Below are 27070 nucleotides of genomic sequence, written 5' to 3'. Positions count from 1 at the left end.
GTAACTCCGTGCTCCAAGGCCACCCCCACCCAACAAAGGATGGCCAAGGGGCGGGCAAGGCAGGCGAGCGGCGCGCACGGGGCATGGGGATCAGAGGGCGGGACACAGCTCCCAGCCAGAGCCCGTCAGTCAGCCAGTCGGGTTGCCATGACGGCGCGCAAACAACGCGCGGCGAGAATCCACACCAAGTCCCCGGCAGTCCAGCGAGGAGGGACGCGGCGGGCCCCCGGGCCCAGGGGTCCACAGCATCCCCCCCCACCCAAAGGGACGCCGGGCAGGCAGTGGGGACAAGTCACCGCGCGGTGGGAGCGCGCACAGCAACCAGAGGGCGGGACGGGTAGATGGCTGGGAAATTGTAAAAAAGTCAGAGTGGGCAATAAATAAATATCCATGCTATCCCATAGACAAACTGCAATGGCATGAATAACAATAACATCAGCAACAACAATACATAAAGCAATGGAACAGGGGAATTATTATGAGGAAGTCTTCTTAAAGTGACAGTGCATCCATATCATAGGGGAATCATATGCGAACAATTTTCCAAAACCGATGTCAGGTCCAAGTCCGACATGTAAACCACAATGGATTATTACTGTAACAAGGTCCTATGAAGGCAAAAGGAATGAATTTAGAACACTGAAAATGAGTAATGGGGACAAAAGAAACCAATTAAAAATGTAGTTAAAAAAATACCCTAAAATAAAAAAGGAAAGGAATGGTGCAGTACATCGAAAAGATTCCTCATAAAAAAGGGGCGAAGTTTAGAGCCTCATTAAGGCCCTTGGGTGTTACTGTGTCCAAAATGGTAATCCATTTTAGTTCACGTTGGGCCAAAAGTTTTTTAACATTCCCCCCCCTTATCCCACAGTGAATCACGTCTATACCCCTGACCATGAAGGATCTAGGGTTGCATCCATGAACCAACTTAAAGTGGCGCGGTATAGTTTTTAGTTCTGCCACATTGGTCGCTGTGGTTGCTGCCCGAATATCCCTCACATGCTCCCTTACTCTTACTCTTAATTCCCTTGACGTCATGCCAATATAGATCTTGTTACAATCGCATGTTGCATGATAGATGACGTTGATGGTAGTACAGGAAATATGTTCTTTTATAGAGAAGTTTTTCATCCCATCACTGGCATGAAAGGAGGAGCAGCGAGAGATATTCGGGCAGGAAACACAACGGCCACAAGGGAAGCAACCTTTAATAGGTCCAGACGAGCCAAATGGACTACTGGTCACAGGTGGTATATAATGGCTTTTGACCAAGTAGTCCTTAAGGTTTCTACATCGTCTGGCGGTCATCAGAGGTACAGGGGGTAGACGTGACTTCAAGGTGGGATCCGATTGAAGGATCGGCCAAAATTTGGTTAGGATTTCCCTCATCTCCTGCCATTTGGCATTAAATGTGGAGATGAACCTTATATTTTCCACAGGCCTGGTTTCACCTCTCCTCCCGTGTAACAGATCATCCCTAGACACCGATCTTGCTCTCTGGTAAGCTTGCTTCAAAGCACGGTTACCATAACCTCTGTTTTTAAACCTCATCCTCAAATCATCTGCCTGCTGTTTAAAAACGTTGTCCTGAGAGCAGAGTCGTCTCACTCTGAGATACTGACCAACTGGGATGGCGCGTACAGTGGAGTTGGTATGGGCAGAGATGGCATGGAGTAGGGCATTCACAGACGTCGGTTTTCTATACACGTCCGTCTGTAAAGCCCCAAACTCATCTGCAGTAATCTTGATGTCCAAAAACTCAACTCCACTGTCGCTGAAACTATATGTCAATTTGATGTTATAATTATTTGTGTTGAGCTGGTCCATGAAAAGCCTGAGTTGAGAGATGGTACCCTGCCAGATGATCAGTAGATCATCAATGTACCTCACCCACATAGACACCATGGGGGCGGCCCATGCACCTCCGTCAACAAACAAACCCCTCTCCCAAAAACCGATTCCATTCCTTTCCTTTTTTATTTTAGGGTATTTTTTTAACTACATTTTTAATTGGTTTCTTTTGTCCCCATTACTCATTTTCAGTGTTCTAAATTCATTCCTTTTGCCTTCATAGGACCTTGTTACAGTAATAATCCATTGTGGTTTACATGTCGGACTTGGACCTGACATCGGTTTTGGAAAATTGTTCGCATATGATTTCCCTATGATATGGATGCACTGTCACTTTAAGAAGACTTCCTCATAATAATTCCCCTGTTCCATTGCTTTATGTATTGTTGTTGCTGATGTTATTGTTATTCATGCCATTGCAGTTTGTCTATGGGATAGCATGGATATTTATTTATTGCCCACTCTGACTTTTTTACAATTTCCCAGCCATCTACCCGTCCCGCCCTCTGGTTGCTGTGCGCGCTCCCACCGCGCGGTGACTTGTCCCCACTGCCTGCCTGGCATCCCTTTGGGTGGGGGGGGGATGCTGTGGACCCCTGGGCCCGGGGGCCCGCCGCGTCCCTCCTCGCTGGACTGCCGGGGACTTGGTGTGGATTCTCGCCGCGCGTTGTTTGCGCGCCGTCATGGCAACCCGACTGGCTGACTGACGGGCTCTGGCTGGGAGCTGTGTCCCGCCCTCTGATCCCCGTGCCCCGTGCGCGCCGCTCGCCTGCCTTGCCCGCCCCTTGGCCGTCCTTTGTTGGGTGGGGGTGGCCTTGGAGCACGGAGTTACTGTGCTCCGGGCCTCCTCTCCCATTGGACGGCTGCGGGGCGTGTGATGCCGGGCGCGCGGCGCGCGTGCGTGCCAGCGGGGATCCCATTGGTCGGGACACATTTTTCAGGTCCTGGTCTGCCCAATGAGGTCATGTGACCTCTTATTTAAGGTCCTTGAACGGCAATTGCCGTACACCTTCCCTGATGAAGCCAGCAGATGTAATCCGTGCGAAACGCGCGTAGGAATTCTCCTCTTACTGGTGTGGGACGCTCTGGTGATCACCCTCTTGACTATGTGTAAGTTATAGGATTGTTATTGGATCTTCTTCATATGACTAGTCTGGTCTTTGGTGCCTCTACCCTGCCCAATGGTTTTATGCCGATTTGGCTATACGTCTTTACATACCTTGTTAGGACAGAGGCGCCATATTTGTTAGCCAGCCATCTATGACTATTCATGATCCTTTGTCCCTGCTAAAATTATCTCCCCATTTAGGGTGTTTGTCACCTTTGCTCCCCCACTTATATGTGGTATTTCACCTTGTCCATTATTAGCACCATATACAATTTTGTAATGTTTGAAACCCAATTTTTAAAAATAAATTTATATAATAAAGCTTTTTTGATGTTTTATACGAACAGCCCTTGTAAGCTCCAGTTCTTTCCTGTTTGATCATGTGCTTTATGGAGTGGCGTTGATTCTGACGCGAGATGTGCTTTGGTTCAATGTTTTTGTGTCCTAAGCGCTCAGTGAGCTGAAGACAACTGTTGGTGGTGGTGAGGGGCCTGCTGATCCCAGCCCTGCTGGGGCGCCTTCCGTCCCCAGTGCCTGCTTTGCTTCAGATGGATGCGTGTTGTAAGGCGTACATCCAGCTGAAATGAATCACAACTTAGAGAGGATGCCATGCGACATGGGATTAAATACCTATTTCTCCCACTGTCTATACCAGGAAAACCCCAGGATGGGACATGTATACCTGGAGGAGGACATATACACCAGGAAGGTGCACAGACCAGGCTGGGAACCTGCTGTATATACTAGAATGTGTCCAGGATGGGCATATATATGTATGTCAGGATATCAGGAGGCCTCCAGGATGGGACATATATACCAGGAGGAGGACATATACAAAAGCAAGGGGGCAGAAACCAGGATGGGGACATATATACCAGAATGTGCCCAGAAGCAGGATATATATACCAGGAGGCCCCCAGGATGGGGCATATATACCAGGAGGTGAACGTATATATGTATTGTGTGTTTTGGGATTATATTATTTATATGCAGACAATGCCTTGTTTATACAGTATACGTATTGTGCATTCTATTATCAGTGCCTTGATACTTCATTGGGGATAAGTACCACTGCCAATGGAGCCAATTTTCACCTCCTGACAAAGCCCAATTTTGCAATTTGAAATGTCTTTTTATGTGGCAAAAAGTTTGAAATGCTTCTTACTTTACTAGGGATTCTGAGACTATTTTATGAAACTTTGTACTTGATAGTAGTGGTAAATTTAAGTCAATAGAATTTGTGTTTATGTATGAAAATATTTTAAATTTGGCAACATGTTTTAAACATTGTTTTTATGCTCTTAAAACAGATATTCATGTAAAATGCTTAAAAAATAACAAGCAATAGGTCATTTTTCAAACATATTTATATTTTGGTGGGGGCTGAAAAGTTTAGTTGCAAATAAATATTTTTCAACAACATTTACAAAACCCATTTTTTAGGGATCATTTCACTTTTAAAATTACATTGAAGAGTGTTTATTTCAGAAAATCCCCAAACAAGACCACGTTTTAATAACTGCACTTCTCAAAGTATTCAAAACTGCTTAAGAAAGTTTGTTAGGCCTTCATGTGTTTTACAGGATTGAAAATAGAATGAAAAATATATTTTTTCAACTAAAATGTTGTTTTAGCCCCAAATTATAATTTTTACAATGGGTAACAGGAGAAATGAACTCCCCAATTTGTTAACCAATTTTCCCTGTATGTGGAATCCACATGGCACATGGCATAGCACAGAAGAGAAGGTAAGCTATTGGACGTTTGGAGCGCAAATTTGGCTGCTACATAATTCAGATGTCCCATTACACTTCCAAAACCCTAGCGGTGCTAAATCAGTGGAAAACCCAAATTTTCACTTTTACAGGGGTAATTGGAGAAAATGGACCCCTCCCTCATTTTGAAGAATATTCAATCTCTATTAAATCCATAGCTTGAATGTAGAATTTTATTTTGACATCTTAGTGAAGTCTAGTGTATTAGTCATGGAGACATAGGCAGTGCACTTCCAGCTCTCCTGCTTCTCTGCCTTCTCCCCTCCTGTCGGCGGCCTCCAGTCTCTGATGCACAGGTCATTCTTGTCTCAGTCACCTGCTTTACCTGCCTGGAATTCTGCACAGCCTCAGTCACTGTTCATAGTCATCTCCTCAAAGGGTGAAGGCAAATATCAGTAGATGGGCTCTCATGATGTCATCATACATAGCAATATATGGGCCTTTATTTGCAGAACAGAATGGTATATTTTTGTGATACTTTTTTTTATATACAGTATATGACTTTTTATCACTTTTTACTACACTTTTTGTGTCAGAATGATGAAAAAGTATATTTGCCATATTTTTTTTTTACTTTTTTAGTGTTCACTGTATAAGTTAATTAAAGTGGTTGTCAACTACTTGGATAACCCCTATTCATTTCCCTTGTATACCCCTGTAAAAATAAATAAGCCTATACTCACCTACGGTGTGGGTGAGCTGAGTTCATGGCGCCCACATGACATTATTATGATGTTATGACACAAAGGCCCTGCGACTAATCAGTGCCATCTTCTGTCACCCAACTCTGGACATTTGAGCAGGAAGTCAGCACAGCGTTAGCATCCTGCTCAAATATCCGAAGGCAGTGATACAGATGCCGGGCTCTGATTGGTTGCGCTGTTCATGTTTCATAACAATGTCATATTTGCCCCGCGGCTGCATTGGAGGTGAATATAGGCTTATTTATTTTTACGGGGGTGAACAAGAGAAATGAGTAGGCATTAATCAAGTACTGGACAACCCTTTAAATAGGACAAATGTATAGCTTCAGTTATTCCAGATGTGGTGATACTAATTAGGTGTACTTTTTTGGGGTTACTTCTGTTTTTGCATAAAAACAGGGTTTTTAGTGGTAAAACATTTTTCCGTTATTTGCTTTAATATTTATGCTTTTTTTGCACAGTATGGGACTTGAACATCACCAGTCTGATCACTGATCTATTACCCTGCAATAATAACCTATTAGTGACCTGTGGTTGCTATGACAATCAAGTCGCAAGGGTGTCAATGGAGTGAGAAAATGATCCTCCTCTATTACAATGACCAACATGCCATAATCTCTATTTACAGTGACGTGTGAAGGGTTAACTAGCTGTGATTGGTGCTTGCATCAACTGTTGGAGCAGGGTGTTGGCTATCTTACACGGCTGATACCCACTGCGTCTGGGCGCCTCCATAACCATAACGTACACGTGTGGTGCTTTAAGGGATCTCCTTGCCCGCTGCGATGTACATGTACAGCCGATGTCGGGGAGGGATTTAATGACACTTAGCCGCTTATAGTAAAAGTGACTATACATGTCTGAAAAAGAGATGGGCACTGATCACAGATACGGAAGTAATGACAACAGCGCTGAGGCCATTGGGTGAAGTTACAATGCATTACAAATGTAGAAATGTCTAGTCACATTTACTAAGGAGGTGGGAGATTGCTTTAAGATATGTGAGCAAGGCTACTGAAAAAAAGTCTGCATATTGTCCATATCATAGCAATACGTACATGGGTGCTCTGCATATATGGAGTCATATTCATCACACGTTGTGATTCCATCAAATACGTTGGTGACACACTCCCACCAAAGACCACGGCACTTGGTACTCACCTAAAACAAAAAAACAACAGGCCTTTAAGATACCATGTCTCCAAAGGAGTAATAATACCAATTGTGATAGTTTTTTTAAGAAACAAAATTCAAAAATATAACATCTCCATCACACGTCTCTTCCTAAAACCTAAACAACATGTAAAATAAATAATAACATACTGGGTATCTCTGTCTGCATAATTGTCCAAAATGATAAAAATAAATTTTGCAGAGTCCTTGGTTTTGGATTACTTTGCCCGCCAAATAGTGAAATAAAAGAGATCAGAAAGTTATATATACCCCAAAATGATTCCAATAAAAACTACAGCTCATCACATAAAAAAGCTCTCATACACCTCTATTTATATTGATGTAAATATAAAAACATATCACTTTTAGAATATGAAGATTGAAGAAAAAAAATGTTTTCTTTTTCTTCAAAAATTTTCTTTCTGTATTTTTTTAAAGGGAATCTGTCAGCAGGTTTTTGCTACCTTATCTGAGAGCAGCATAGTATAGACAAAGATATCCTGAATCCAATGGTGTATCATTTCATTACTGGCTGCAGCCATTATGACACAATATGAATTTTTAGGTTTAGTCATGTAGTTGAGCCTAGGGAGCTGCCCTCGCCCACACCAGACTCTCAATAGACATTGTATATTGAAAGTGAGATGTCAATCACAGGAGGGGGGGTGTCGGACTAGCATGCTTAAAGAAACATAGCAAATAAACAGAAGATCAGAAAATCTGTGACAAGACAATCATGCCTGAACTTTCTGTGTTAATGTGCCACCCCCACGTCAGCAGCCGGGCTGCTCAGGTCCGGATCCGCGGTGGCTCGAGGGGCGTCCGGACCTGGGGGTCATGCGGGCACTCAAATGAAGGGGGTATTTACAGGGGATGGTGTATTTAAAGTTTGTGATGCCACCCGTGGTGTGTGGTAAGGTGGAGTACCACCGATGCAGTTGGCAGTACCCTGCGACAATGGAGTAGGCAGCCAGGTGTTAGACCCCTCCACGGGTAGGGGGGATGCCCCGGGACTCGGTGATGGAGTTGTGGAGTGCCGTTGGGGGTGAAAGGGTCAATTGAGTACTCACTCAGTCCATAAAGCGGACACCGACAACTTGGTAAACCAAAGTTCTGGACACCGCTGCCGCCCAGGCGAGCTTGTTTGGGTCCCGTAGCCGGTGGTGTTGCCTGATGACCTGTGACCTTCTCCCTGACACTTAGTCTACTTCTTAGTTGGCCCTGGTAGCGTAAAACTAATTGGGTCCCACTCCCCAGTGCGGTTAACTGTGAGCTTGCTCTCAGGGTTCATGCTTGGGATTTCCTGGACCATTTTGTGAAAAGTCCTATCCCCCTCGTTGCACTGGTACCCCGATTTTGGAGCCAGTGGAAAGCGGATCTTACAGGCTCCGTTCTCGTCGGGTGAATTGTCAGGTTGCCTGAAGCTATTCCCTTACCTAGGGTCCACGTACCCAGTCGTGCCCTGGTCCCAGCCCAGTGATGGCACAAGGACGCTGGCTGTCCTCCTCGACAGTTCCATGCCCCTTGTCACGATCCCCTGCGACCGGGGGTCCAGCTCTCACTAGGCCCAGACCACCGTCTGCCACCTAATTACTTCCAAGGAGCCTGGCTCCTGACATCCTCTCTCCTTCACCTCCAACACTACACTGACCAACTCCTGACACTCCTGACCTCCCCTTACTAATGCCCCAAGTGGGCGACCCTATTCCACTCAGGCTGTCCACTGGTGTGTGTGGTGGGTGTGGTACAGAGTGTTCCTAGGATTTTGATTAGCTGGTTTTTGCCACACCAGACGTTGGGGATCCATAACCATGGAGGAGCTGGATATTGCACAGAAGGGCATACTGCACAATACCCTGTGACGACCTGATAGGCCAGGGTGTCACATTAACCCTTGCAGCATGCTGGTTTCAGCTTGCATACAAAAAACCTGCTGACAGATTCCCTTCAAGTGCTTAAACCTAAAAAATATAGTATCACCGTAATTGTATTGACTTTTAGGACAAAGTTAACTTGTCATTTTTACTCTTTTCATTTGAACAGTATAAAAGCAAAACTTGAAAAACAATTGTGTTTCTTTTCAATTCTCTCCCACTATTTTTTATCATTACATGCTATGGTAAAATTAATGGTGTCATTCAAAACTGCAACTCATCTAAAAAAAACAGACCATTTGTTTAGCTTTCTAGTCGGGTAAAATATTTGAGTATTTATATTATAGAATATTACTATAACAAGTCATGATTTTTCAAAAACGATGAAAAAGGTTTTACAAAAAACAAGTCTCAAATATCTTATTAATGTATGCGAGTAATGCCTATGTTAAAGTCTATGGTGCATGGAGTCTTGTTGCCCCTTTAAAATAAAAACATAACCCTATTATTGTACATCCTAAAATCCCGCTTGTATCAATGTATAACATGAATCTTATATATTGTAAAATATAACCCCCATACTCATTTTAACCTTTTTATAAGTTTTGATGCTAAACATATCCATCTTTTGCAATTATAATGTTCCCAGTTTCCTTAAATATTAATCTGCCGGTATGGCAGGTTTTTAATACTAATTTAGAAACAGCAGTTGCCATGATGGAAAAATATGCAACAAGCAGTGCAGGCCTCTGTTTTAATATGCGTCCTGTTGCTAGATATTCTTCATAATGACTGTGAAGCCTGAATGCATCACATTTTATAAATCCCTTCATAGCAGGTGTATTAAATAATGTCTCCCTGGTGTACCATGGCACTCTGTATAATCAATATTCATATTGCTTACTGCAGCAAATGAGCACATTCAGATCCTTGCACCTTGATGAGATTAGCACTGTAAATATAATAGGTAACGGGCAAAATACGTTGGTGGCTGAACATTCTGCAAACTTCCTTCCACCCTCCAGAGATGTGATGTACTGTAGTTTAATAACCCAGTAGGAGCTGCACAGCTATGGGTCATTTACTTGCATGTACATAGTAAAAAGCCTCTGAGGTCATTCAGCAGAGAAGGAAACCCACTCTATCACATATTAATGCCTGAAGGCCTGTTCTCCAAGGGTTTGGCACTGTTTCCACTCCCAGATACGTGAGAAAATTAGCCGTCATTAACTAAGAACCCGTTAATGAGACTGTTACACCCAATACCTTCTAAAGGTGCCTTTGTCTACAGCTGAAAGGTTACTATTTTTTCCTTTTCAGACATAACTGCCATTATATACTATATTTCCACATTATTACTATACCATTTGTTTGCTTGTTTTGTGTTTTTCCAATATTTACTGTTTGCTTTATTAATATTTTACTAATTTATGCCACAAAGAGGTAAGCCATTTCTGTATTACTTGAGATTAGTCGAGAATGATTTTGATGACTATTGCAGAAATAATTTAGGACATAAAGGATAGAATAAGATTAAAAAAACGTGGCTGCTTTTTTGCAGAAAAACACTATATCTGTCCAGGAGTTCGGTCTGGTGTTAAAGCTTAGTTCCATTAAAGTGAATGGGACTGAGCTGCAATATTATATATATAATGTATAAACAGGTGTAATAGTATTTTTTGTAAAAAAGCCGCTGATTTAAAATCCTGTACAGAAAATAACATCACACAACCTTATTCTGAGATCCATTATACACAAATGTATTTCCAACTTTAACTACATCACAAGCTTTGCTGTTACAATTACACACCCAGGCAATATCATCAGGTAAGGCAAATAGTTGAATTTTTACTAATTAATAATATAAAAGATATGAAACACATCCAAAACTAGAACCCAGCAGAGCAAGGTGTAAAGCACGCCGGTGATGAGGTGGCGAGCGGGAGTGGACCCACTGGACCACAAGGGGGGCCCAGGTGTATCCTTGCCTGGGAAGAACTTGACTAAGCAACTACTGGGTAGATACCAGATGCCACTCTCAGGGCAGTGTCCAGGACTGTGGCAGCTAACCCTCAGGGTAGGAACGGGCTCAGGCATGGAAAGGCAGAATCTCTAGTACTGACAGGTACAGGTGGGATGGCTGGTACAGACAGAATGGCAGATGAAGGCAGGTATGGATGTCACCGCAGATACTGACAGGTAGGAATGGCACAGCAGATACTGACATAAATGGGATACAGGTACGGCTAGTGGGCAGTAGCCAATTGAGACTTGACAAGTATCTAGCTAGATGGGCATTAGCTGACTAACTGACCATGTTGCTCAGTCACCTCCCCAGAGGGAGGATCCCTTAACACTAGAAGTCCCAGAAATTTCGAGCTCCCCCCTGAAGTCCCGAAAGAGGGTCAAATGACCCTTAGTTAAACTGAATTAACTAACTATAAACTAAATGGCTAAACTCAATGGAAAACAACAACCTCCTGTGGTGCGACAGTAATGGCCTTAATTACAGAACAAAAGACGGTGATTATAGGATGTTAGCTAAAATCCTTCAGGTCATTCAACCCGTCTCTGGGTTCCTAAGGTAGAAATGTTAAATGACCCCTCCCTGGGACTTCTAGTGTTAAATATGTGATGCTTCTGACCCATAGGTTGAGAGGAACGTTTGTGTAAAAGGATGCCAGCCCTTTAAGAGTAGAGAAGGTGTGCATTCCCTAAGCACACTCCTGGGGTCCTGTTTAGCGTGCACAGGTACCAGAGAAAGTGGCTGGACTGCAGGAAGGCAAGGCAGGGCGCAGTAAGGCTGCGGCGGTGTCTGAGTGGTGGGGAGAGGCAGAGCAGTGCAGGAACAGTTTTGCTACAGTACCTCCCCCCTTTATTCCCCCTCTTCACTACGCCTGAAGGAAATTTCTTCTCCAGAATTACATCCTCAGAGTTGATGGGTAGAGAAATGGCCAGTGGAAGAGGTAGGTCAGATGGTTGTTGCTTGAGATGCTTTCTCCAAACCCTTGATTGGAAAACGGAACCGGTTTCCAAAGCAGTCATCTCAGGGACACCTTGGGATGCCTCTTGCCTTCCGTCAAAGTCAACCATAGCAGGGCAACAGGCAGCAAGCAGAACAAGATAGATAGGTTATAGCTTAGAAGACCTGGATGGATGAGCACTGACCAGGCACCTTTTGTGGCAATTATGCCCCAACAGTGCACTAGTCCAGAATTGGTTAGTGAGTATGGAGCCAAGGCAGACCCAGAAGAAGCGGGCAGGACAGGTTTAGAAGCATCAGGAAGAAGATCGTCTCCGAATGTGAAGTTACCATGCGCATCTCCACAGGTTCAGAAACAAACAATATGGGCTCGAACAAGAATACTCCATAGACAGACAACACTGACAAGGTATTCTTGAGGTGTTGGTTGGGAATCTGCTACTGATCTACCATAGCCTGTTAAATGAAGTTCCCTCTAGATCTGGAATCAAGGTAGACAGTCTCAAAGAACTGAAGTCCACCATACAATATGGACATGGACAGGGTCAATGAAGGAGAAAGACTGTTTTCGTCGAGGGAAACCTCTCCTACTGGACCAAGGCAAAAGGATCCCAGCCTCAAAAGACAAGCATGTACATCCACAGTAGAACCACATACCTATGGCTCGGCGATGTTCCTATCATTGCTTGAACATCTTGATACAATCAACCTACATAGGTTCATAGGTTCAGCTGCCGGAGCAAGAACTGGAAACTGAGAAATTGGCAGCCTTTGGAAGTATGGAGTCAGACACATAGGTTTCCGTTCACGTGATTCCTCCATGGAACGTTCCTGGAACCTGCTATTGACCCATGTAGCCAATGAAATTAGATCATCCAATATGGCAGGAATATCAGGGCTTGCCAGTTCATCCTTAATCCTCCTGGATAGATCTTCCCAAAAGGTGGCCACCTTTACCTAATTATTCTATCCAAGTTCAGAGAAGAGGGTGTGTAACTGAACCGCATACTAACCAACAGTCGGAAGTCCGAAGTGCGACATGAGGAAAGACACTTTGGCCCGGTCAGAAGAAAACTGCTGGGCCAAAAGTTCGAAGTGCATGGTGCACTGGTTGATGAACCTCTGGCATTGCTTTGGATTGCCATCAAAACATGGTGGAGCAGAAAGACAAAGTCCAGATACAGATGGAGCTAAAGCATTCAGGTGGATTTCACCTTGTTGTTCAAGCTTGAATGACATCTCACGACATAGGCTCTTCCTCTGTCCGAACTCTGAGTCAGTGGAGTCCATGACCTGAGTAAACTGTAATGCAAGCGAGAATGGACCCATTGGGCTTTCCCTGACATGGGAGGGCTTGAGTAAGTGACTACCATGTAGATGCTAGGTGCATTCCCAGGGCAGTGTCCGTAACTGTAGCAGCTAACCCCCATGGCAGGAACGGGCTCAAGCACAGACAGGCAGAGTCTCTAGTGCTGACAGGATCAGGTGGGATTGCTGGTACAAACAAGGACAGCAGATGAGGGCAAGTACTGATGGCATGGCACATACTGACAGGTAGGGATGGAATGACAGATACTGACATGTATAGTGTGACGCCCTGGCGCCGCCAGGTGATCACAAAGGTACATAACACCTTCCCACACAAGGGTTCCATCTGCCACAAAATCCAAGCCACCCCCCCGGGGTAAGAAGGACACACCAGTGGGCAGGACCGGTCGGATTGGGAGCACCCACCTAGGATTCTTGAGGATCCGGGGGCGGGAACAGAGTAGTTGAAGTCAGATCAGTTTTGGAGTTGGAAGTTGGAAGTCAAGTGGAGAGGAGTGACTGTGACAGGCTGTCAGGAGGAAAGCTGAGCCTAGTGAGGGTGGACAGGGTAGTGGCCCTGGTCTACTGGCAAGGTGGCAAGCAGTGGACTGTGTCCAAAGGCGACGGGAATACGGTCGCGGGAGATCCAGAGTGGATCGGGGTAGGGTTGGAAACCACCGGTACCGACAGCGGAGATACGGTCCGGAAACCGTGCACAGGCGGGGTACCTGGACCCTAGTTAGAAGACGGTTGCAAGCCCCTTCTCTAATTCACCAGGCCTGGAGCAGGTTCCAAGCTTAGCTCCAGAAGTTTAGCCCAGATAGAGTGAACCGGCAGCCCACCGCGGGGGATAGGGTATCTGAAATCACCCACTGAAATCCCAAGGGTCAGTGTTCACGGGCAACGGCTCCTCGGGTAAACAAGACACCGGGAGCGGATTTCTCTCGTTCCACACGGGTTAAATCAACACAAGAAAATTGCAGAGTGCCGAAGGAAGGGACATCGGTACCCCAGCCCGGCTGTGGGACCTGGGTACACCCGAACGCGGCAGCTGGCCACTGACACCTTGGTTTACAAACGTACTTGTGTGCAATTATTCCATAGTGAGTGAGTACACCAACACTCCCCGGCCCGGCGTGCCACCTCCGGCCTACATCACTCCCCGTGTTTTGGACACTGAGCCCCGGGTCAACCATTCCTACCCAACGGAGAGGTTAACATCCAGCTGCTATCCCATCTCCCCCCAGGTGCTCCCCAACAGCAGAGGGGGTACCATATCTTACCACACACCGTGGGTAGCATCACGAAGTACTTGCAGCAATCCAGTACATATACGTCCCCTTTTTATTTGAGTGTCCACATGACCCCCGAGTCCGGAAATCCCTCGAGCCACTGCGGATCTGGATCCGAGCGGCCCGGCTGCTACTGACGTGGGGGTGGCACATATAGTACAGTTCATACAGAGGCGGAACCTCAGAGTCAATGGCCTGAGCAAACTAATGCATGCCGGTGATGAGGCGGCAAGTGGGAGTGGACCCATTGGACCACAGTGGGGCCTGGGCTTAACCTGATGTGGGAGGGGCTTAACAGGTAGATGCCAGGTGCGACTCCCAGGGCAGTGTCTGGGACTGTGGCAGCTGACAGGTGTCTCTAGTATTTACAGTTGCAGGCGGGACGGGTGGTTCAAACAGAAAGGCATGTCTGGACAGGTACTGAGGGCATGATAGATACTGACAGGAAGGGATGGCACGACAGATACTGACATATATAGGACACAGGAATGTGGTATGCACAGGAGAGACTCACATGGAGGACCGTGGCGAGGCAGGGCGCAGTCCGGCTGCGGCAGTGAGTGAGTTGTGTCCCTGCTGGGGAGAGGCAGAGGAACCCAGCGCTACACAAAGGGGTAGACAATTCATTTTCCCAAGAGGCCAAATGAGAGGTTGACTAATGTGGAGAGCTGAACTTAAATCTGCTCATTATTATTGTTTTATTTTAATTTTTATCACTTAATATTGAGCAGAATTAAGTATGCTGACACGCTGCTACTCCTAATACAGTTTATAATAGAGCTAATTGTAACATGTAGTCTTAACTGTAGCAGCTATTCAAAACCATATATAGTAATTTATTGCTTTTTTTTAAAGTTCATAAAAAGGAGAAAATCATATTAATGTCGCACAGCCCATGTTGATCAACAGTTAACAGAATATGATACCCCCCAATATGACGTCCTCCCACAGCCCATAAAACAGTATGATGTCCTCACACACTGTGTCACAACAGAGCTCCTATGCAGTACAATTTTCCCATACAGCCCCCCTACACAGTTTAACATCTCCACACAGCCCAGTATACTCTCCTCACAAAGACCCTTACACAGTATGTTGTACCCTTCACCTAGCCCCTCATATAGTATGATATTCCCTCACACAGTATGTACATGCAGAGCACCCATGCAGTGTGATGTCTCTACATGGCCCCTTACCCAGTGAAATGGCCCAAAAAAGTGCCCCTACACAGTATGTCCCCACTCAACCTCTCTACACAATATAATGTCCCCAAAGAGCCCACCTGCACAGTATGACTGCAAAGTATAATATTCACAAACAGTCCCTTTATATAGTATTATATTTCCACACAACTCCAATACAGATTGATGTCCCCACACCGCTCCTTTAGTACTGTAACCCAATATTGCCCTGCACATAGAATTATATCCCAACACAGAACCCCTGCACAGTATTATATCCCCACATAGCCCCTTTGCATAGTATTATGTACTCACAAAGCCTCTTAGCACAATATCCTCACACAGCCCCCTAATGCAGAATTATACTGTATGAAGCGTGAGAGTAGAAAGAGACCGCACTCAACCCGCTGTGAAGGATTTCTTTATTCAAACACGTGCAGAGTGGAGGGCTGCACAGGCGGTACCGCAAGCGATATTGCAGGTAATCTGCGGTGGTGCAGGACTTTGCTTCTCTCCTGCAGAATTATACTGTATACCCACACAGCCCCACTTGCACAGTATTATGTCCCCACCAGTCCCCTTGTACAGTATTATGACTCCAAATAGCTCCCTTGCATGGTATTATGTCCCTACACATTGCACAGTATTATATCCTCACACAGCCACCTTGCACACCATTATCTGCCCATACAACTACTTTTCACAGTGTTATGTCCCCAAACACCCCCCCTACATAGTATTATGTCCCAAAACAGCCCCCTTGCACATTATGTCCCAAAAAGCCCCACTGCAGAGTTTCATGTCCCCTACACAACCCCTTTTCACCATAATTTGTTCTCACACATTCCCCTTACAGAGTATCATGTCCCTTCAGTTTTCCACAATGTACTGTTATTAAAAAAAATAATGAATAAAACTAATCTGGGCCCGCTTATTGAGCCCGCTTCTTTTCAACATATTGGGCCCAACAGTATTGGACCTGCTTCTTTTCAACATATTTATAAATGACCTTGTTGGGGGCATGCGGAGTAGAATTTCAATATTTGCAGATGATACTAAACTCTGCAGGGTAATCAATACAGAGGAGGATAATTTTATATTACAGGGAGATTTATGTAAATTGGAGGATTGGGCTGAGAAGTGGCAATTGAAGTTTAATGTAGATAAATGTAAGGTCATGCACTTGGGTAGAGGAAATAACATTTATGATTATGTACTTAATTGTAGAACACTGGGTAAAACAGACACAGAAAAAGACTTGGGTGTATGGGTGGATGGTAAACTTCACTTTAGTGGCCAGTGTCAGGCAGCTGCTGCCAGGGCAAATAAAATAATGGGATGTATTAAAAGAGGTTTAAGTGTTCATGAAAAAAATATAGTTCTACCTCTGTACAAGTCACTAGTGCGACCGCACTTAGAATACTGTGTACAATTCTGGTCACCGATATACAAGAAGGACATAGCTGAACTGGAGAGGGTGCAGAGAAGAGCGACCAAGATTATTAGAGGAATGGGTGGGCTGCAATACCAAGACAGGTTATTAAACTTGGGGTTATTTAGTCTGGAAAAACAAAGGCTTAGGGGGGATCTAATCACAATGTATAAATGTATGAGGGGACAGTACAGAGACCTTTCCAAAGATCTCTTTACACCTAGGCATGCGACTGGAACACGGGGGCATCCGCTACGTCTTGAGGAAAGAAGGTTTAATCATAATCACAGATGAGGATTCTTTACTGTACGAGCAGTGAGACTATGGAATTCTCTGCCGCATGATGTTGTAATGAGTGATTCACTACTAACATTTAAGCAGAGCCTGGACGCCTTTCTTGAAAAATGTAATATTACCAGTTATGTATATTAGATTTTATGACAGGGTGTTGATCCAGGGAACTAGTCTGATTGCCGGATGTGGACGAAGGAAGGAAATTTTTTCCCCATTGGAACTTGTTTGCCACATTGGGGTTTTTTGCCTTCCTCTGGATCAACATGTTAGGCTACGGGTTGAACTAGATGGACTTAGAGTCTCCCTTCAACCTTAAAAACTATGATACTATGATACTATGATAATCACCTAACCTTGCTATTCTGGTCTGCGCTGTTTACTACGGCATATCTGGCAGGATGTAGTTACGTCATCGTGCCTCCTGTGCTTTCAGACACAGGCTCAATGGATAGCTCAAGCTCCCTATGACATTATCGATTTCAGCAGTGAATCTGAAATGTCGGATGACTGTTTGGAGCGGTGTGCTTCTGTATCGAGCCCTTAGTACACTAAACCAAATTCGTAAATCCCTAGGTGTTGTTACTACAATGTACATATATGAAGTAGTTACTTATTATATATTTATTTTTTATTTAAATGTGTATTCCAGAAAAAAAGATACGTGATCATTTCTAGATCACTGGGGAACTGACTGCTAAAACACTAGGTTATTACTCGATCAAACATGTACATTGTCACTCCATTCTTTCTCAACTATCTTCACCATTCTCATAGAGAAGAAATGGTGCATCAGTGCACGGCCATCCCTTATGGCAATTGGTGAGGGTCTCAGTACATCTAGAAGTTATTACTGGACCTATCCTTTGCATGGATGTTAACTTCTTTTCAGAATACAATGACTAACATTGGTCGGTGATTACACAAGGACTTCCAACACCAAGAACAACGGGGTCAAGAAACTTAGGAATGCACTTAATTTTATCTAACGCTAATGTTCAATAAAGTACTGGATTAGAGCAGCTTTAGAATGTAGTCATGACATGTCACAATAGCTAAAGGGCACCAATGACAGATTTTTTTTTCCCAAACACTGGACAGTGGAACCTTGGATTACGAGCGTAATTCATTCCGGGAGTGTGCTCTTAAACCAAGTTACTCTTATATCAAAGCAAATTTTCCCATAGGAAATAATTGAAACGCAGACAATTCGTTCCACAATCCCAAATATTTACTGCTTTTATACAAATTTATTACAGTAATACAAAATAATATACTGTATTCATATAAAATTATTACAGTACACTAATACAAAATAATGTGCAGTACCGTAAAACACATATAAAACAAATTAAACTGTTCATTAGCTTATAATAGAATTGTTGGTGTGCAGGAGGTACACTATAGAGAGACAAATGATGTATAGATATGACAATCTTTATTCTAGTACAATACACACCCCAAATCTATTTTCCCCAAAATAAGGGCAGAACTAAGCCAAATGTTTGGGTAGGAATGCAGCACAGGCAATTAGATTACAGTAAAAGTAATGTGCTGTACTGGTTAGCAGAAAGAAAATACAATACTGTATCCACAAATGCAAATTGATGACATGCTATATAGTATATACTGTACTGTACAATGGTATACTGTATACAGTATACAGTACATATGCAGAAAGTTACCTCCAGTGTGGGTCAGAGCGCGGTAACAGGACGGAACTAGAAGTGTGCACTGTGAGTATTTGCTCTTATTACAAAGCATTGCTCTTAAACCAAGTTACAAATTTGTAAAAAGCTTTGCTTGTCTTGCAAAACGCTCTCAAACCAAGTTACTCTTAATCCAAGGTTCTACTGTATTTAAATCTAGTACTAAGCAAATATTCTGTGTGATTTACAGAAATTCCAAAGGGTATACTATGGGGGTTTTCCTAACCATCTGAACCAACACTGATTTTATCTTTATGCCACAATATTGGCTCAAAAGTTTATGCTGAAACGTTTAAGGGCACATACTGCAGAGGTGGATTTTTGCCTTTCATACCTGTACACATTACAATGAAACTGAGAAGCTCCAAATGCCAAACTATGAAGTATTCTGTAAATAGAGTTCTATGGAGATGCACGGATCGATGATCCAGCACTTGTACCATTTCTATAGCAATTTGTACACAATTACATTGTCAATGTTAGAATTCTGTATCTTCCTGTACAGTGAAATGAAAGATCATTTTTTAAAGTAACTTTAAATAGTCATCAAAGCGGTCTCGTCATATATCCATTGCCATCTTAGGTTTAAATTTTCTTGACTTTCTAAACCTTTAAAGAAAAAAAAAAGGCTATATGTAATTTTTATTACAAAAAAATGATCTAAGAGACAGGATTTACCAAAATATTTGAGCACATTATTTTGGGGTTATAATGTAACAGTCAAGCCTTAAAAATGTGAATCTAATAATATGCTGCATTTTCAGCGAAACTCCTGGTTTGTTCCATACTGTAACAACAGCCGCAAAACCTTTTAGATTAAGTGGATAAGACCTGCATCGGGATATAACATTGTTTTGAAACGTGATCTCATATTTTTTCTGGATTATGGAGCTGAGTTTCCCTAAGAAAACAAGAGTTCAGCATTCTTTGATTATTATCATATCCTTTGAAAGCATTGTTGTACATTATGGATAGATAAATAAATGAAGACCAGAGGAGAGTGACATTCTGATTTTATTTAGCTTGCAAAGTACTCATGTTGCTTTTCTGTTTAACCCTTCAATAACATTGACAAAAACTAGATATATTTATGATACAATTGTGCTATGCTAGCATACTGGGTCTTTTTTTAGTTGCGGCTATAAGACCAGTACAGATACTTGCATCTAATGCATAAAATACAGAGATGCTATGTATTGTTCCAAAAATTCCAACTAAATTTTGTGTCAGTAAATGTATGACTTTCCATATTTAAAAACTGTGCAATGGATTGGAGAACAGAAATTACGGTATGTGCAGAGAAGAAAAAATCCATCTGTCAATAAAAGAAACTGTTCTTCACAGTAACATTAAAGGGGTTGTCCACTACTTTATGATTAATGGTACATTCTTAAGATAGGTCATCAATGTCTGATCGGACAGGGTCCGACACCCGGCAACCCCCGCTGTTCAGATGCTCCCTGTACCGGCGGCGGCAACAGGCAGCCAGAAATGCTCTCTTCTGGAGCTTCCCCATCAATTTATATCGTCCGCAGGTGGGTACTGCACATCTGTATTGCATTCGAATGAATAGAGGCAATTGCAGATGTGCAGTACCCGGCCGCAGCCACTATCAGAAGGCAAGACAGCTCCAGAATTGAGCATTTCCATGCGCCTGCTGCTGGTGGCTCCACCGAGAACAGCTGATCAGCGGGGGTGTGGGGGTTCGGACCAACCAATCAGAGATTGATGACCTATCCCAAGGATAGGCTATCAAAGATAAAGTAGTGGGCAACCTCTTTAACAAAATATTGGAATGTCATACCCAAAGGATTGTCCAGAACTAACTCCCAGGCCTTCCACTGAACATTGGTGGCAGGATAAAAACAATGTATAGGGCCAGAATATATCAGCTTCATACATTGCCCAGGGTGCTGCCCCTTATCTCCTATTAAAGTGAATGGGAGCTAAAGTGCAGGTCCTGAGAAGGGCAGCTAAACTTAAATATAAGGAGCTGAGCTGTTTCGGATTGATTACATCCAGTGGCCACTGCAGCAGCTAATAGCAAATCGATGAGAGTGCCAGGTGTCTGACCCCCAAAGATCTGATATTTATGACTTATCCTATGCATAGTCCATTAATATGTTCGTCCCTTTAAGGTAAACAATTACAGCATTTATTTTCGACCTTCAAGCTCCACTTTTTATGGCATTGTTAAAAGAAGGCGATGAGTTTCATATGTTTTTACAAGAGTTAATTAGCTGTGTTTCTTTTTCACTATTGACCCTGTGTTTGTTTCATTTATTTATTCATTTATTTATTTAATTTTTTTTTTTTTTTTAAATCAAGGGGAACATTTGCCATACCTAGGGCTGTCTATGTTTTAATAAAAACTCCAAAGATACTAAAAACGCAAAAAGTTGTATATAAATGCAAAGATTATGTTGTGTTTCATAGTTTCTTGCTAATTTGTATCTACTATGTTACTGCAGTGTTTTTACCACAAAACAAAAAAAAAATATTTCATAAAAAAATCTGAGTAGGGCACCCTAAGCATATTAAAAGCACTCTAAGAATTATGTTTTGATCAAGCATTGCAGTTTTTGAGCCAAATCCAGTAGTGGATGAGGCAGATGTATCCATCCCTTATGTATTCCATTTCTTTTTAATCTTCTTTTGACTTTGGCTAAAAAAAATCGTAGTGATTGTTTTTTTAACACACCTGGATGTAAAACCACGCCAAAGGCATGTGCAGACATTGGTGGAGCCGTCAATGATCTCAAAGGTGAAGCCGCTTCAGGAACAATACTACAAACATTTTCCCACATTTAGCCACCAGCTTCCAAGCCAATGTGGCGCCCCTGACCTGGTCAGGCACCACTGAGTACTGCACCCATGCTGGGGACAGTACAACACAGGTAATCCAGAAGGCTGACCGGGGTGTGGTACACAGGCGCATAGTGATCAGGTCTCACACATGTACCTATGAGAGGACCCCTGGGGATCCCAGGAGGGGGAAAAGCCTTCACCTTCACTGGAATAGTGGAGGGGGCCAAAAGCCTCCATCTCCTCTCAAGGGGTGTGGTAAGAGAGTCTGGTTGCTAGGTGGCGTAGGTAAGAACAGGAGAGGAGGGGCAGTGAGCCAGGGCAGTGTAGAGTCCAGGGAGCTCGAGTGAGGAGCAGATCCCTGGGGCTGTGCAGTCTGACAGCGCCCGCGCAGTGGCTACTGACGGGGGAGAACGGTCAACTAGGAGTGCTACCCGAAATCCATCTTCAGCTAGAGAGAGAGCAACGGAGTGGGAAGTAAGGAGACTGCTAGAGAGTACCAGGCCCAAACGGGCGGCAGATCCCGAAGCGGAGATAGATCCAGCTTTCTTTTGCTAAACCTGCCGGTGTGGGGCTCTCAAAGCCCACGCCACAACACCACAAAAGCCGCAGCCACGTAGCCACAGTTAGGGCCCATAGGTCACAGGAGGCAAGCAGCTGGAGTGGCCTGGTCCAGGCGACAAGCAAACGGCAAACGAAGGGGAGAGAGGCTGCAGCATCTTCCCTGGGTGACCCCCATAGGGACTCAAAGTCGGGGTTACCCCAAACCACCAAGGGCTAAGGAAGGCGAGTTAGTAGTCACCCTCACAAGTCAGCCTGAAGGACACCTGGTTCCCACTTGGTTCATCCCAGCTACGCCCGGGTCACTCACCCTGCCATCAACTGTGAGTAAAAACCCTGAAAGACATCCTGCCTGTGTTGAGTCATTCTGCGCCTTGTAGTTCTACGCATCTACACAGGGCCCTGGGGCTTGCCTCACTCTCAGGAGGCTACTACAACTGGCTGCACCCACCATCAGCCCCAGGCATCCCTTAACCTGCAGTGGCGGTCCCCCACTGACCGCAAATCTGAGAGTGGCGTCACGACAAACTACAAAGAAGGTTTCCTACCTGTGACCAGACAGATCCATCTACGTGGAGTCCCTGAAGGTAATGCACCGACACAGCGTCCCCGGGGCTTCACATCTGGCGTCACGAACAGGATAAGGACTAGACCTGTTGAGACAGGTGACCATGTGCCTGGGCGGTCCGCTTGGAAAATTGGAAGCGCCGCCATATTGCCACCATGAAAAGCGCGCTGAAAAACAACAGCAGCCCGCGCTGGAAGAAGTTACCGCCCACGAAGAGGTGTGGCTACCCAGAGATCCCCTGCAGAGTTCTGACCTCGCTTGTGAAGAGAGCGGAAGCGTCCAGAGACGGCGGGAAGGAAAGAGAGCCACAAGCCTGCTGCTGCAGAGAGAAGAAATGGAGTCCGGACGTGGATACCCAGAACCAGGCTCTGCTGCCTGGTGGTGCCGGGAGCTTGCTATCTTCTGCGATCAGCTGGAGGCCAGGATTATGCGACAGCTCAGAGAGGAACGCATGGAGCTTCTGGAGATGGCTGCGGCGGTTCGGACCTATGAGGAGGGAGCCGCGCGACGCCTGCCAGATCGAGCGGCGACGACTCAGATCCCGATGGTGCCACCGATGGGTGAGTCCAGAGTTGCCCCGGCCAGCGCAAGTGCTCCGACCCCTGCTGCTACGACCGCGGTCCCAGAAGAGGCGCCTGGCGCGGCGACGCTGAGCGAGGCCGCAGCCACGCTAGGTGCGGCCCGCCAAATCCAGGCCGCCGCAGCGACACCCCGCCTGGCCCGCAAAGGTCCGACTGCCACGGCGATACTCATCCGTGCCGCAGGTGTGACGCTGACCCAGGCTTCCACCCTGCTGAGCCCAGTCCGCCAAGACCCCACCGCAGCAGCGACGCTCGTCCGCGCCGCAGGCGAGGTGCTGAATCAGGCCGCAGCCACGCCAGGTGCGGCCCGCCAAGCTCCGATCGCTGCAGCGACGCCCAGCCCAGCCTGCACAGATCCCATCGCAGCTGCGACGCCAATCCAGGCCGCCGCAGCGATGCCCTGCCCGGCCCGCCAAGAACCGGCCACAGTAGCGACGCCCGCTGAGCCGCCAGTTGCAACAGCGACGCTGATCCAGGCCGCCGCCACGCCAGGCTCGGCCCGCCAAGACCAGGCCGCCGCCATACAGGGCGCGGCCCGCCAAGACCAGGCCGCCGCCATACAGGGCGCGGCCCGCCAAGACCAGGCCGCCGCCATACAGGGCGCGGCCCGCCAAGACCAGGCCGCCGCCATACAGGGCGCGGCCCGCCAAGAGATTGCATCACCATTTACCCCGGCCTGCAAGGCCAGAGCAGACACCGCTCCCGAGCCTAAGGAAGTCCCTACTAGGAAATCCCTGATAGGTGAGGACTCCGCATACTGGCAGCTGAAGGCTGACCTGGAGGCCAAGTTCCCACAGGAGATGGTGGACCGATACATGCTCCCTCCGCACACCCCTAAGGCAACCCCTGCAGCAACCACGCTGAAGAGTCCACCGCCTGGGCCAGCTGAGGAACACTCATCCCCGGCGCTGCCACGACCAGAGTGCAGCGAAGAACTAAGGGGGAGAGGAGGGCAAGAAGCTGAGGAGTTGCCCCCGGAGCCAGCAGCAGTGCTAGTCCCAGAGCCGGAGATGCTGCCATATTCCCGCTGGGACGAGGAAGACCTGACACCTCCTGCTGACGAAGAAGACCTGCCCAACCGCCCTACCTGGGAGCTTGTAAGCTGCACTTCGCAGAATCCAGCCCGCAAGACACAGCGCCGCAGCAGAACTCAGTTTTCCCCTGCACCGCCATCCCCAGAGCAGAGAGATGACATCACGGCCAGAGACCTACAAGAAAAAAAGTTCCTGAGAAGAGCCAAAGCACAGGTCCGAGGACCCCTTTGCAGAGGAGTAGTGGAGGACTTCAGCCTCAAGTCAGGATACGGGTTCATCGTAGCACCTGGTATCAAAGAAGGCATTTTTGTCAATAGGAGAGACGTCAGAGCTAATCTGCCCAGAGGACACCCTGGAAGAAACTTAAAAATGGGAGACTCCGTACAGTTCACCATGCACCAAGGAGAAAGAGGGTGGTATGCGCTAGATGTAGTGCCATGTCCCAAAGAAGAAGAAAGAAAAGACAAAGGACCTACTGACGAGACAACTACAGATGAGGAAAAAGGTCAAGAAAGCAACAGGTGCCGCAGCCCTACAGGCCCAAGCCCTGGTGAAGAGGAGTCTGCATAAGTTTAAGTAAAGTACAGCAAGTTTTGACCAGTTTGGAAAGTTTGTTTTGCAACGTTTTAAAGTTCAAGAATGTGCCCACATAAACTATTGTGAGAAATAAACCTTAAGGCTATGAACTGGCTATAGCCACAAACTCTCGCAGTGTAAATAGTTACACCAGAGGGCACCACCACCACCAGAGTCAGCCTGTTTAGGGGCTTGGCTCGTCTGCAACCAGGGAGCCCGTCCGTATATAGGGCCTTGGCTCACCTGCGACCAGAGAGCAGGCCTGTTTATGGGGCCTGGCTCTCCACCACAAAGAGGGTACCTGGTCAGCACCAACTGTGGAGGCCGCCTCTACATCCTGCCAGAAGAGGCTGAAGGCGCGGATCCACCAGGCCAGGTATACCCTGAAACCACCAGCCCACGAAAGCCGCCTCTACATCCTGCCAGAAGTGGCTGAAGTCGCGGCCAACGTGAAAGGGTTTTGGGTGGGTTAACGGACTTGTGGGTGGAGGGTGGTGATGTATGGTACCTGGTGCTTTTAAAAATGTTTTACATGTTTTAATGTTTTATGCATTTTAAAATGTTGTCTTGCAGCCCGAGGACGTGCTGGTGATAACTAAGGGGGAATGTGGCGCCCCTGACCTGGTCAGGCACCACTGAGTACTGCACCCATGCTGGGGACAGTACAACACAGGTAATCCAGAAGGCTGACCGGGGTGTGGTACACAGGCGCATAGTGATCAGGTCTCACACATGTACCTATGAGAGGACCCCTGGGGATCCCAGGAGGGGGAAAAGCCTTCACCTTCACTGGAATAGTGGAGGGGGCCAAAAGCCTCCATCTCCTCTCAAGGGGTGTGGTAAGAGAGTCTGGTTGCTAGGTGGCGTAGGCAAGAACAGGAGAGGAGGGGCAGTGAGCCAGGGCAGTGTAGAGTCCAGGGAGCTCGAGTGAGGAGCAGATCCCTGGGGCTGTGCAGTCTGACAGCGCCCGCGCAGTGGCTACTGACGGGGGAGAACGGTCAACTAGGAGTGCTACCCGAAATCCATCTTCAGCTAGAGAGAGAGCAACGGAGTGGGAAGTAAGGAGACTGCTAGAGAGTACCAGGCCCAAACGGGCGGCAGATCCCGAAGCGGAGATAGATCCAGCTTTCTTTTGCTAAACCTGCCGGTGTGGGGCTCTCAAAGCCCACGCCACAACACCACAAAAGCCGCAGCCACGTAGCCACAGTTAGGGCCCATAGGTCACAGGAGGCAAGCAGCTGGAGTGGCCTGGTCCAGGCGACAAGCAAACGGCAAACGAAGGGGAGAGAGGCTGCAGCATCTTCCCTGGGTGACCCCCATAGGGACTCAAAGTCGGGGTTACCCCAAACCACCAAGGGCTAAGGAAGGCGAGTTAGTAGTCACCCTCACAAGTCAGCCTGAAGGACACCTGGTTCCCACTTGGTTCATCCCAGCTACGCCCGGGTCACTCACCCTGCCATCAACTGTGAGTAAAAACCCTGAAAGACATCCTGCCTGTGTTGAGTCATTCTGCGCCTTGTAGTTCTACGCATCTACACAGGGCCCTGGGGCTTGCCTCACTCTCAGGAGGCTACTACAACTGGCTGCACCCACCATCAGCCCCAGGCATCCCTTAACCTGCAGTGGCGGTCCCCCACTGACCGCAAATCTGAGAGTGGCGTCACGACAAACTACAAAGAAGGTTTCCTACCTGTGACCAGACAGATCCATCTACGTGGAGTCCCTGAAGGTAATGCACCGACACAGCGTCCCCGGGGCTTCACACCTAAACCTCCTGAACAATGAACATGCTGCTTCTTTTAAGTACTTAATGGTTTCTAAATCCTTAAAATGATTAAAACAAGTTCAGTATCAAAGAACTAAATATGTGCACAGCAATCTTGTTTTTACATTGCTGAGCATCATATACACTTTTTGTAGTCTTTTTGCTATGCTTTTACAAATGGATTTCAGGCAGAGTTCGGAGTAAAAAGAGGCCATGTGCACACTTCCTAAGGGTGGCTTTACACGCTCGTTGGGGTCACGGATTTTGTGACGCACATCCGGCCGCTGTAGCAATCTCATTGTATGTGACTCCTAGGAGCGATTTTGGATCGTTGCAAAAACATCCAAAATTGCTCCTCGTTGACATGGGGGTCCTCTCCCAATTATCGCTGCTGTTGCTTGGGCGAAGTTGATCCTCGTCCCTGCGGCAGCACACATCGCTATGTGTGACGCCGCAGGAACGAGGAAGCTCTCCTTACCTGCCACACGCCAGCAATGAG

General features: G+C 46.2%; 1 protein-coding gene across 1 annotated transcript in view; it reads right to left on the bottom strand.

The window, feature by feature from the left end:
• CLDN16 (claudin 16) overlaps positions 1 to 27070 on the bottom strand; it is a 68901-nt gene that overhangs the window by 40519 nt on the left and 1312 nt on the right. Inside the window, exon 2 of the mRNA XM_075338515.1 lies at positions 6497 to 6599. Within this exon, the coding sequence (XP_075194630.1) occupies positions 6497 to 6599 (103 nt within the window). The remainder of the gene's footprint in view (positions 1 to 6496; positions 6600 to 27070) is intronic.

Source organism: Anomaloglossus baeobatrachus, chromosome 3 (assembly GCF_048569485.1).
Source record: "Anomaloglossus baeobatrachus isolate aAnoBae1 chromosome 3, aAnoBae1.hap1, whole genome shotgun sequence".
NCBI lineage: Eukaryota > Metazoa > Chordata > Amphibia > Anura > Aromobatidae > Anomaloglossus > Anomaloglossus baeobatrachus.
The sequence above is the reverse complement of the archived record's forward strand: the minus strand, read 5'-3'. Positions and strand labels throughout refer to the sequence as shown.